This window comes from Schistocerca gregaria, chromosome 7, assembly GCF_023897955.1.
Source record: "Schistocerca gregaria isolate iqSchGreg1 chromosome 7, iqSchGreg1.2, whole genome shotgun sequence".
Lineage (NCBI taxonomy): Eukaryota > Metazoa > Arthropoda > Insecta > Orthoptera > Acrididae > Schistocerca > Schistocerca gregaria.
This window is the reverse complement of record NC_064926.1, coordinates 237517783-237530791: the sequence shown is the minus strand read 5'-3', so window position 1 is coordinate 237530791 and position 13009 is coordinate 237517783. Positions and strand designations below refer to the sequence as shown.

The 13009-nt window shown below is 41.2% G+C and overlaps 1 protein-coding gene across 2 annotated transcripts in view; it reads left to right on the top strand.

Annotated features, from left to right (window-relative positions):
- LOC126281873 (U3 small nucleolar RNA-associated protein 15 homolog) overlaps positions 1-13009 on the top strand; it is a 43793-nt gene that overhangs the window by 12194 nt on the left and 18590 nt on the right. Inside the window, exon 7 of one of the 2 annotated variants that reach the window (XM_049981150.1) lies at positions 8245-8546. In XM_049981150.1, coding sequence (XP_049837107.1) covers positions 8245-8546 — 302 coding nt within the window. The remainder of the gene's footprint in view (positions 1-8244; positions 8547-13009) is intronic. The other variant, XM_049981151.1, reaches the window with a different exon arrangement.

Here is a 13009-nt window from a genome sequence, read left to right as displayed (position 1 = left end):
GTGGGGGTAAGGAGGGGGCTGGGTGGGGGTAAGGAGGGGGCTGGGGTGAGGAGGGGGGGGGGGATAGTACGGTGGGTGTCGAGGACAGTGAAGTGTTGCAGTTTAGACGGAGGACAGGAGAGAAAGGGGGGAGGGGGTAAGTAGCGGAAAGGAGAGAAATTAAAAGACCGGTTGTGGCGGTGAAATGACGGCTGTGTAGTGCTGGAATGGGACAGGGAGGGTGCTGGATGGGTGAGGACAGTGACTAACGAAGGTTGAGGCCAGGAGGGTTATCGGAACGTAGGATGTATTGCAGGGACAGTTCCTACCTGTGCAATTCCGAAAAGCTGGTGTTGGTGGGAAGAATCCATACGGCACAGGCTGTGAAGCAGTCATTGAGATGAGGGATATCATGTTTGGCATCATGTTCAGAAACAGAGTGGTCCACTTGTTTTGTGGCCACAATTTGTCGGTGGACGTTCATGTGGACAGACAGCTTGTTGGTTGTCATGCCTACATAGAATGCAGGACAGTGATTGCAGATTAGCTTTTAAATTGCATGACTGGTTTCACAGGTAGCCCTGCCTTTGATGGGATAGCTAATGTTAGTGACTGGAGTAGGTGGTGGTAGGAGGATGTATGGAACAGGTCTTGCATCTAAGGGGTATGAGCCATGAGGTATGGGGTTGGGAGCAGGGGTTGTGTAAGGATGAACGAGTATGTTTTCTAGGTTCAGTGGACGGCGGAATACCACGGTAGGAGGGGTGGGAAGGATAGTGGGCAGGACATTTCTCATTTCAGGCCACGACGAGAGGTGATTGAAGCCCTGGCAGAGATTGTAATTCAATTGCTTCAGTCCCGGATGGTACTAAGTTATGAGGAGAATGCTCCTTTGTGGCCAGACTGTGGGACTTTGGGAGGTGGTGGGAGACTGGAAAGATAAGTCACAAGAGATTTGTTTTTGTACGAGGAGGGGAGGATAATTACAGTCAGTAAAGGCTTCAGTGAGATGCTCAGTATATTTGAAGAGGGAGTGCTCGTCACTGCAGATGCGACGACCACGGGTGGCTAGGCAGTATGGAAGGGACTTCTCGATATGGAATGGGTGGCAGCTGTCGAAGTGGAGGTATTGCTGGTGGTTAGTAGGTTTGATATGGATGGAGGTACTGATGTAGCCATCTCTGAGGTGAAGGTCAGCATCTAGGAAGGTGGCTTATTGGGTTGAGTAGGACCAGGTGACACAAATGGGGGAGAAGTTGTTGAGGTTCTGGAAGAATGTGAATAAGGTGTCCTCAAGCTCAATCCAGATAGCAAAGACATCATGAATGAATCTGAACCAGGTGAGGGGTTTAGGATTCTGGGATTTTAGTAGCGATTCCTCTACGTGGCCCATGAATAGGTTAGCAAAACCCAGAATCCTAAAACCCTCACCTGTACCATATGGATCCTTCCCACCAACACCAGCTTTTCTGGATTGCACAGGTGGGAACTTTCCCTGCAATACATCCTATGTTCCTGTAACCCTCCTGGCCTCAACCTTCGTTAGTCACTGTCCTCACCCATCCAGCCCCCTCCCTGTTCCCATTCCAGCACTACACAGGCGTCATTTCACCGCCACACCCGGTTTTTTAATTTCTTTTTATTTCTCTCCTTTCCGCTACTTACCCCCTACCACCTCCGCACCTTCTCTCCTGCCCTCCATCTAAACTGCAACACTTCACTGTCCGCCACACCCACCATACTTTCCCTCCCCCTCCCCGCCCCAGCCTCCTCCTTACCCCCACCCAGTCCCCACTCCCATCATGCATTGGTGCTGCTGCTCGCAGTGTGGCTTCAGCTCTCTGAGACTACAGACGTGTGCAAGTTGCATTTGTGTGTGTACTGCTGACAAAGGCCTTAATGGCCGAAAGCTATAATTGCGTGAATCTTTTTGTTGTACCTATCGCGACTCAGCATCTCCGCTATATGGTGAGTAGCAACTTTCTTTCCCTGGTATTATTACATTCCATCCTGGATTTTTCATTGTTTGAATAACTATTTTTTTTATACAAAGGTACTTCTATTATTATAACTGTTTTGTTTGCTTGCTTAAGGATACTATTGAAGCATGTGAAGAAGCTCAGACACTTTCTGGGTTTTCATTTGATATTTTGTCTTCATGTTTTTGTGATGTGAATAAATTTCCAATTCTTATAACAGATCTGTTTAACGATCTTTATTTACTTGCTGGAGTAGTTAACTTTTTGCTTTAGATTTTCAAATGGGAACTGTATATGTTTGTGGCTATTGTTGATGAAGTGTGTGTATTCTGTAATCTGCTCTGCATAGCTGGCATGGAAATCTGTGCCTGTTTGCGTTGGGTAGAACATGGAGCTTTCCTTGCATGTTGTTTATATTGTAAAGCCTGAATAGGCAAGATCCAAGAGACAATGGAACATTTCATCACAGGAGCATTTAGCTCTCTTGGGAATGTTATACCTTCTGGCCCAGAAGAACAATAAATGAAAAAGAAATGCATGCATTAATCAACTGAACACACATGCCAGTTAAACATGATTGACTCTTCAAGGTATCACTCATAGTCATCATTTCTACCAATGAATGCTAACTGATGTTGCACATTTTTTCTCTGGGTGCCTTATGGAATAGTCATCCCTAAGAATGCAGGTGAGATCAATAAAGTATTAAGTCTGCAAAAATAAACAAAGAATATTACATAGAATCAATAACAGCACTATTGACCTTCGAATACTTATTCTTACATGCTATTACATTAACTACTTAATTTATGGCAATAATAAAAGACATTTTCGAATAACAGTGGCAGACCATAGTAAGAGATATAAAAGTTGTTTCAGTCTCTATTGATCTATTGTGGACATTTCTGTGCAGATTTTACATTCTTGTCAGTGATATAGGGTAGGGACCTGAAAATGTAGCAGGTATTTTTGGCAAACTAAGCAGCAGTTTTTGTAAATAACGGGACATATAGATTTAAAAGTTTGCCTCATTACATGCCTGAAGTCAAAAAATAACACAAAAGAAAAGAGATATTGATTGGGGATTAAATAATAATAATAATAATAATAATAATAGGAATTAAATAGCATTTGCTTTAGGAAAACTTCAAGAGCTTTTTCAAAAAGAATCTTTGCTTCTTTTGGCCTTATTTAGACTTTAAGAAAATGTATGTTTTTGTTGAGAAGCAGCTGTATTTTCTCACAGGTGAACACTCCTCCTCTGATTTGATGTGCATCTTGGCATTATCTTTCATTTCCTACACATCTTAGTAATTACAAAATCCATAGAACAATGATTTCAAATCTGTAGGATATCAGCACTAATTACCTTATTGTAGAGCTCTTTCATGGACTATGTGACCCACACTTGACCATACTACAGACAGAACAAACAAAGTTTAGGTTGGTGCATAAGTTTGTAGCATTTTTGTTATGCATGTTGGTATTCTGCCTGCTGTGGGTTTATTTATCAGTTGTCATTTTTTTATTTGTAGTTCACTGTTGCTGTGTTTAAGTTTGAATGTTGTCATTTAGAGATAATTAGTGGAGCTCAGGATGCTACAAAAGGGAGTGCCAAGTGAAGAAATCTGAACATTTTCAACTTAGATGGTTTGTTTTAAGGAGGATCACTTTGACATTAATGATTCTCCATGTTCAGGGAGACCTTCGAGGTTTGATGAAGATTGTTTAAATGCCTTAATCACAGTTATCCATATCTGTGTACTCAAGAACTGGCAAATGTCATGGACTGTGATCGTTCCACCATTTTGTGACATTTGAATGCAAAGAGTAAGGTTCAAAATCAGGTGTATGGTTGCTGTTTGCTTGTCATCAATTGGCTCATGAATAGTACCAACCATTCCTACCCTGTATCATTACTGATGATGAGAAATGGTGTCTTTATGCTAACATAAGGTAAAGAAGGGAATAGTTGAGCCCACACTAAGCAGCATCTTCCCATACAAAGACCTGTGCATATCCCAAAAGATAATGTCAGGCATCTCGTGGAACAGCAGTGGTGTAGTGTACTATGAATTGCTTCCCTGAGGTGTAACCATAACTGCTGAAATTTATTGTGAACAACTGAGATGCCTTGCAGATGCAGTCTGAGAACAAGGACCAGGAAGACTGCGGAAGTGATGCTACTCCATGATAACTACTGCCTACATTCTGGTAGACTGACAAAAAGCACTATATAAGAGTGGCGTTGGAAGTCATTCCGCATCCACCTTATTCACCTGATCTTGTAGCTTCAGCTTTTCACCTTTTCCACTCTCTGTTGAACAGTCTTCAAGGAACATCGTTCGTGGATGAAAATGCACTGTGAACATGGCTCTGTGAATTCTTCTGAAAACTGCATGATTTGTACAGTCACAGAACCCAAAAAGTTTTCTCACTGTTGGGAGACTGTTGCAAATAGTGAAGGAGAATATATTATTAATGACTAAAGTCCCTATTATGTGTGTCTGTTGTGTTTATTAAACTTATGGAAAAACGCTATGAACTTATGTACAAACGCAATACTTAAGAGTAGAAGTAGAACCGAAAAGATCTATTCACACTTTACAGGATGAATCCCCTTGTGTGTGTGTGTGTGTGTGTGTGTGTGTGTGTGTGTGTGTGTGTGTGTGTGCACGCGCATGTGTGTGCGCCTGCGAGTGCAGAAACTGCAATGTAACAGGCATCTGTGAGCATAAAGTAACGAGGAACTTGGTCACCCTAGGAGCAAGGAGCTGTGCAGGGGAACAAACTCTGCCTCTCTCTCACATGGCAGCCATTGTACACCCGTGTTCTGTGTTTCTGTGACAGTAGAGCTGCCACATGGTCATAGGGTGGCTGGACCCTTGTGGTGTCTCAAAATTCATACTTGAGCCACATGATGGATCAGGATTAGTCTCTCCATTCATTTCAAAATAAGGAAAGAAAATAATGTGCTATGCACAATGCACAGTAAAGCAGAGTGCACAAATCATTTGTTAATGACTACTGCGCAATTGTTTGCTGAGGTTGGCTGCATCGTAAGTGAAGCAGTTCAGGCCTGACCTTTAGTGATATCTTATGTAACCATAGTTGCAAACATCCTGCTCCTAAAACTGCCATGTTAAATTGTCCACAATTTTGCTTGATTCCAGTGTTATCTAACAGACAAATGTAGGCATTTCTTTTTTATACAATGCTATGCTCCACAGCTGACTGCTATGTTGTCATACACAGTGTGTATCTCAGAGACCACTGAGCTGCCTAGAGCATAACTTACAAGCTCACTGATAATTTGTTATGTTTATGCATAGATCCACTCTTTATTTTGCACATGCATTTATACACACTTTCTCTTTCCACAGTGGGCTTCGCCAGACGTTGTACAGTTCCATAACCAAAAAATTGTTTATTTTTTTGGTATTTACTTTCTGATAAAATATTTTCTCAGATTACAAACTGCTATGAAATTTTGTACATATATTCACCCTTTTGCCTTTTGAGGTAGAATTCATATCTATACCTGCATTCATCACAGACGTGAATTTTTTAGGTCCGTAGGTTGTTGTTGTTGTTGTCTTCAGTCCTGAGACTGGTTTGATGCAGCTCTCCATGCGGTCCGTAGGTATAAGGTAAAATTCGTATTTGGAAGCAAAATTTTTAACAACCTTATCACAAGTATTAAGTAAGTTATTGGAAATTTGAATCTGAATTAAATGATGTCTTGTCAGCAACACATTCTGTACATACTATCTGAATATTTGAGCCTGTTGTTGTGGTCTCCAGTCTGAAGACTGATTTGATGAAACTGTTCATGCTAGCCTATCCTGTGCAAGTCTCATTATCTCAGAATAACCATTGGAACCTACATACATTCGAATTTGCTTTCTGTATTCATTTCTTTAGTCTCCCTCTACAACTCCACAGTTACTTGCCATATAAACTGAGTTACTAATGTGGTGAGCAATGGCACTGTGTCTCTCTTGGCTATGAAAATGCATTCACTGTGCTCTTTATAGAAGCTTACCTGCATTCTCATTTTGTTTTACCCCTATTTGATCTTATATTTATAGCCTTGCACTCACATAGCCAGATGTCCTGTTATTCCTGCCGAGGCACTTCGCTAATTCCACTATATCTAACTTCAGTCTATCCATTTCCCTTTTTAAAGTCTCTAGTATATCTACCCAGTTAAGGATTTAACATTCCTGCTCCAGTGCGAGTTTTGTTTTTAATTTATGGCATTCTCTTGCATATGCCCACATGAAGAACCAAATGGTGGACCATCTCATTTCCAGAATATTTCACCCAAGAGAATACCATCATTTAACTATTAAGTAGAGTTACATGCTCTCGGGTCAAAATAACAGCTTCATAGTAGCAGTGTGGCAAAACCTTGCTAACTAAAATTATTTTCAGATTCTTCCTAACACTTTAGGGGATTGTAGGCACTGTAAATGAGACTACATTCAGTTATCCTACTGTAATAATTGGTATAATTTTTTGTTTATAGAAAGTAGAGAAGCACAGCTAACTAATGTAATGTGAATAGTAGCAGATTTTTTCAGTGTAGTGGCTGTTCTACTGGATTTGTAGGACATTAATTTATAGCACTTTTAAGTGATACTGGAGAATGGTAAATGCCCTCAATAATTAATGTGTCACCACTCATTAATGCTAGTTGCTTGTTAAATTAGTCCATAGAAGCTGTTTATCATCCTTGCATCCCTGTAGAGATACATACGAGGGCTATTTGGAACATAAGTTCTGATTGCCCACGAAATGGAAACTGCTGTGAAAATTCAAAGAAGCTTTACAAAACATGTGTTGGACAGTGTCTGTAGTACACCCATCGATTGCATCATGTCGCTCTTTCCAGGACTGCATGCACAGTGAGCACATAAAGGTTACTAGAAAATAAGGTATCCAGTCAAGTACAAAGGCCTGGTGAAAAATTGCGCCTGAATCAATACAGCCCAAATAAAAAAAAAACTGTCATGCATTTCCTTCTTCAAGACAATTCTCAGCCACATTCTGCAGGGGGAACGAAGATGCTTCTGCAGCGTTTTCAATGGGAAGTGCTTGATCACACACAGTACATTCCATAATTGACTCCCTCTGACTTTCATCTCTGCTCACATGAACCACTGGCTGTGAAGACAACATTCTGGCACAGACAATGAGCTGTAGACCTACAGAGACAGAAAGCACTGGTGGCTGCCTTTTGTGGGGAGGGTATTGGAAAGCTGGTACAACACTATGACAGGTGTCTAAGTCGAAGTGGCGGCTATGATGATAAGTAGCTGGAAGTTGCAGCTAACTGTTGCAAATAAAAAATTTTTGATTTTCGCTGTGGTTTTCATTTTGTGGCCAATCAGAACTTACTTTCTGAATACCCTTTGTCTTTTGACTTGTTCTACATTTCTGATGTCTCTTTGTCTCTTAGGATGAGGTTTACAGATAGTGGTGAGTGAATGGATGGGTGGATTGATTGGTGAATGTACGGACAGATGGATGGATAGTGATGCCCAGTGAAGCTCACTGGATGAAAGTATTTTCTGGTTAAAAGACTGCCTGTTAACACTGGATTATAAACTGATGTGTAGTAATTATAGTATCAACTTCAAGAAATTTAAAGCTCTTTAGCTTGTATAGGTGCATTTGGTTGAACAAGATGCATGTACATGTCAGTTATTACCATTACTATTACATACTGCATTATTTTGTAAGTGTCTGATAAGTACATATAGGGTGAACCAGAACTCCACCAAAAAACTTTCAGAGGTGATAGTATGGACCAAAACAAGAAAAAAATTCCCAGTAAATGTGGGTTCCAAAATGCATACTTTAAGAGTTGAGAGCAGGTTTTTCGTAGAAGAGGTATGTTTCCTGCCAGTGATGATAAACAAATGCTGACAGCTCTTAAGGAACTCACCTTAGAGTCCATGTTTACTGGATATTTTTTCTTGTTTTGGTCCATAATACCACCTCTCAAAACACGAGAAGCAAAGAGCTTTCAGTAGAAGAGATATGTCTCACAGTAATGAAGATGAAGAGATCTTCATGTCTGTTAATGTATGCATTTTAGGGATTGTGTTTACCCGACCTTTTTTCTTGTTTTGGTCCCTACCCCTCTAAAAGTCTGTTGCTGGAATTCCGGTTCATCCTGCATATTATTTCACAATTTTAGACCAATGATGAAACAGTTATAGCTGAGTTACTTGTTGTGAGTTGCAGATAAGAATGTATATAATTTCCACAATTTCAGGCCAAGGATGAAACAGTTGTAGCTGGTATGGTGGATGGTTTGATATCAATATCTAGACGGGAAGATGAAATTCAACCATCCAGACAAGAAAGACGCAAAGTCTCATATCGTTATGCTCCAGATAACTACCAGCCAACATCTGTGGATGTTGTTGTAGCTGAAAAGAAACTTGTGCAGATGTCGAACCATGATGTACATTTAAGAAAATTTCAATACTCAAAGGCACTGGACTGCGTTCTTAAACCATACGTTGTTAACAAGACTCCTCATGTAACAGTGAGTGTGCTTCTGGAGTTAATGAGGTAACGTACTATCTTGGATATGTTTTGTGTTTATGGATGGATGGATGGAGAGGGAGACAGAGTCAGAGGGTTGCAACTTCAGCCCACTCCACAGAAACACTAAAAAGTCTTAGTTGCAACAGAAATATTTTTTCCCACTGGAAATCTCATGTACACATTTATGCATGTTCAAACATTTTACATGTTCAAGTGCTGCCACCTGTTGGGCATTATAGAAACATATCAAGTCACTGTAACAATGCATAGAGCTTGTGATCCCCAGAAACACAGAAGTGGCTGGTTATATTCCACTGTATAAATGAATATTATTAATATTGTTATATTACATTACACACTGAAGCACCAAAGAAACTTGTATAGGCATGCATATCAAATACAGAGGTATGTAAACAGGCAGAATGTGGCACTGAGATTGGCAATGCCTGTATAAGACAAGTGTCTGGCACAGATAATAGATCGGTTACTGCTGCTACAATGGCAGGTTATCAAGATTTAAGTGAGTTTGAATGTGGTGTTATCGTTGGGGCACGAGCGGTGAGACACAACATCTCCGAGGTAGCAGTGAAGTGGGGATTTTCATGTACGACCATTCCACGAGTGTACCGTGAATATCAGGAATCCAGTAAAACATCAGATCTCTGACATCTCTGCGGCTGGAAAAAGATCCTGTAAGAATGAGATCAATGACAGCTGAAGAGAATTGTTCAGTGTGACAAAAGTACAACCCTTCCCCAAATTGTTGCAGATTTCAATGCTTGGCCATAAACAAGTGTGAGTGCAAACCATTCAACAAAACAATCAATATGGGCGTTTAGTGCTGAAGGCCTGCTCGTATACCCTTGGTGACTGCACAACAAAGCTTTACTCCTCACTTGGCTTCATCAACACTGACATTGGACTGTTGATGACTGGAAACATGTTCCCTAGTCGGATGAGTCTCATTTCAAATTGTATCTAGTGGATGGATGTGTATAGGTATGGAGACAACCTCATGAATCCAGGGACCCTGCATGTCAGCAGGGGACTGTTCAAGCTGGTGGAGGCTCTATAATGGTGATATGGGACACCTGCTAAATCTAGATATGATTTTGAGAGGTGACACATACATAGGCATCCCGTCTGATCACCTTCATCGATTAATGTCCATTGTGCATTATGATGGACTTGGGTAATTCCAGTAGCACAGTGCAACACCCCACACATCCAGAATTGCTACAGAGTGGCTCCAGGAACACTCTTCTGAGTTTAAACACTTCTGATGACCACCAAACTCCCCAGGCATGAACATTCTTGTGTATATCTGGGATGTCTTGCAACATGCTATTCAGAAGGATCTCCCCCCGCCCCCTTGTACTTTTATGGATTTATGGTCAGCCCTGCAGGATTGATGATGTCAGTTCCCTCTAGCACTTCTTCAGACATAAGTTGAGTCCATGTCACGTCATGCTGCGGCACTTCTTCATGTTCACGGGGTCTCTACACGTAATTGGGCAGGTGTAATAGTTTCTTTGGCTCTTCAGTGTAATTATTGAATAGTCAGTTTATTTGTCACAACAGTGAATATTTCAGAATGGTTTATTTTATACCATACAAAGAAGCCAAGTTTACAAAGTGTGTTTTGAAAATGGTTACATGTTTTTGAATAATCTTGCATCTAACATTAAAAAGATCACCTAAGAGCATTACAGCATAAAGAAAAATTTTCCTTCCTCCAGAAAAATTTGGGTATGGAATTAAACAAAGGGAAACTCCAGGTAGGAATATCAACAATGTAGGGAAACGAAAAATTACAACTTACTGTAAAGATGACACATTAAATTGCTGACAAACACAACTAAAAGACACTTACATATTAGGTTTCAGCCATAGCCTTTGTTAGAAAAGGAAACACGCATACATTCATTCGCACAGGCAAGCACTGCTCATGCACATGTGACCACCATCTCTGGCAGCTGGGACCGGAATGTGACTGTTGCGTTGCATGGAAGCAGCAATCTGGAGGGGATGGGGAAGGGATGGGGAAGGGGAAGGTGTAACAGTGTATGGGTGGGGGGAGAAGATTGCTGTCTGGTGGAGTGAGCGGGGAATAAACTGCCAACTGGCACAGTGTCTGGAGGTTGTGGGGCAGGAAAGTTGGAGGAAACGGGATTGGGGGGGGGGGGGGGGGGTGCTTCAGGAGCAGAGAGCAAAAAAGGAAAGGAGCAGGAACAGATGGGCAGGTGTGTTGGTAGAGGGTGGCACACAAAGATAGTGAGAAACATGAATAGGGAGAAGGTGATAGAACAGATGGGATGGAACCTATTAGTTGGTGAGTGTGGGGACAGTATGTCATTGAAAGTTGAGGCCAGGATAATTTCTGGAGCAGAGAATGCTTTTTGTGGTAAGGATAACCCCATCTCTGCAGTTCAGAAAAGCTTGTGGTGGAGGGAAGAGTCTATATGGCTCGGGTAGTGAAGCAGTCATTGAAATTAAGCATGTTATGTTCAGCTGCATGTTATGTACAGGTTGGTGTACTTTGCTCTTGGCCACAGTTTCGTGGTGGCTGTTTATTCTAGTAGTCATACTAATATTAAAAGTTGTGCTATGGTTGCGGCAGAGGTAATAGATGAGATCCTACTTTCACAGGTGGTCTGGCCTCTGATGGGGTAGGATAAGCCTGTGACAGGATTGGAATAGGAAGTACTGTTCACTAGCATTAACAGCTGCCATCAAACTTTGACCAAGAGCAAAGGAGACCACCCAGCTGAAAGTAATATGCTGGATTTCAATGGCTGTCATTGTGCTGGAGTCGTCCGGATCTTTCCATTCACCACTAGCTCTTCTGAACTGTGCAGATGGAAGTTATCTTTACAACACATTCTACGCTCCCAAAATTATCCCCACATCAGCCTTCAGTAACATGTTGGCCCTGCAGTCTCCACCAAACAGTGTCCACCCTACCCGTCCTGTCACCTCCTCCCTTTTCATGTCTCCCACATCTCTTTGTATGCTGCCCTCTACCCCCTCTCTCCACACATCTGTGTCCCACAACCTCCTGACGGTTCACTTGATGACAGTAACCCCTACTCAACCTGCAAGACAGCACTCTTCTCACACCCCCCCCCCCTCCCACCCTCTATACACTGCTATCCCTTCCCCTTCCCCATGCATTCCAGATTGCTGCTTCTATTCTATGTGTCACTTGCATTCCAGTCCAAGCTGATAGAGTTGGTGGTCATGAATGCGTAAGGTGTGCTTGCTTGTGTGACTGAATGCATGAGTTCCCTTTTCATATGAAGGCTGTGGCTGGAAGCTAATGAGTGAAGTTTCTTTTAGTTGTTCCTGTCTACAACTTAATGTGTCATCTTTACGGTAAGTAGCAAACCATTAATTTAATAAGTAATGATGTAAAATTACTAATATATGTTATACATGGAAGAAAGGATCAGGACTGTTAGAAGACTACTTGGGGGAAGATTCACTTGGGTTTCAGATAACTGTGGGCAAACATAGTGCATTACTGATGCTACAATGTATGTTACAAGACAGGTTGAAGAAAAACAACAGTGTTGACTAAAATAGGTACTTTGAAGTTCTGATGTTAGATGGCATACAATAGAGAGAGTAATAAGTTAGGTTCAACTTTCTGAGATTCAAAGGATGTGAAAAGGAAGCAGCAATTGAAAAGAGTATGTGACAGGTTTGTAGCCTAGACTGGATGTTATTCATTCTGTACATAGAGCTAACAGTAAAAGAAACCTATTAGATATTTGGTAAAGGAATTGAAGTTCAGGTGGCAAAAATAAAACTTCTTTGGTTTGCTGATGACACTGTTGACACTGTCTTCTGGTGAGAGGAATCAAAGGACAAGAAAAATCACTTGAACAGAAAGTTTAATGTGTTGAAAAGAAGTCATAAGATGAACATAAACAAAAGAATCTTTGCTGGAGGAGAGATATATTGTAATTTGAAAGAGATTCGTCACCAGTTGCACTTTTATTTTATACATGACTGGTTTCAGCCCCAAAGGCCATCAAGTGTGACTATCTCAAGCATCATGAATCTGTTCACGCACATCGCGAACTCACTTGCCTGGAGTGTAGCCTTAGATGAAAGTGAAGTGTGAACAGCAAACAGCACAAAAAGAAGAGAATGTTAACTCCTGAAATGTGGTGCCACAGAAGAATGTTGGGGTTTAGATGGGTAGAATGAGAAATTAACAAGATGGTACTGAATCAGAATTGGGAGGGGGGGAGGGGGGAGGAGGAATGAATATGTGCCACAACTTGCCTAAAAGTTGGGATTATGTAATAGTGCACATCAATCAATAAAATATCCAGCCGATCAGTTGCAGAAAGTTCATTTATTTAAACTTGACCTACATTTTGATACTACTGTATGTTCTGCAGATGCACATGATGTTACCTAAAAATTGAGGCAAAACAAACAGTAATATCTAATTGCAAATCATGATGTAAAACAAT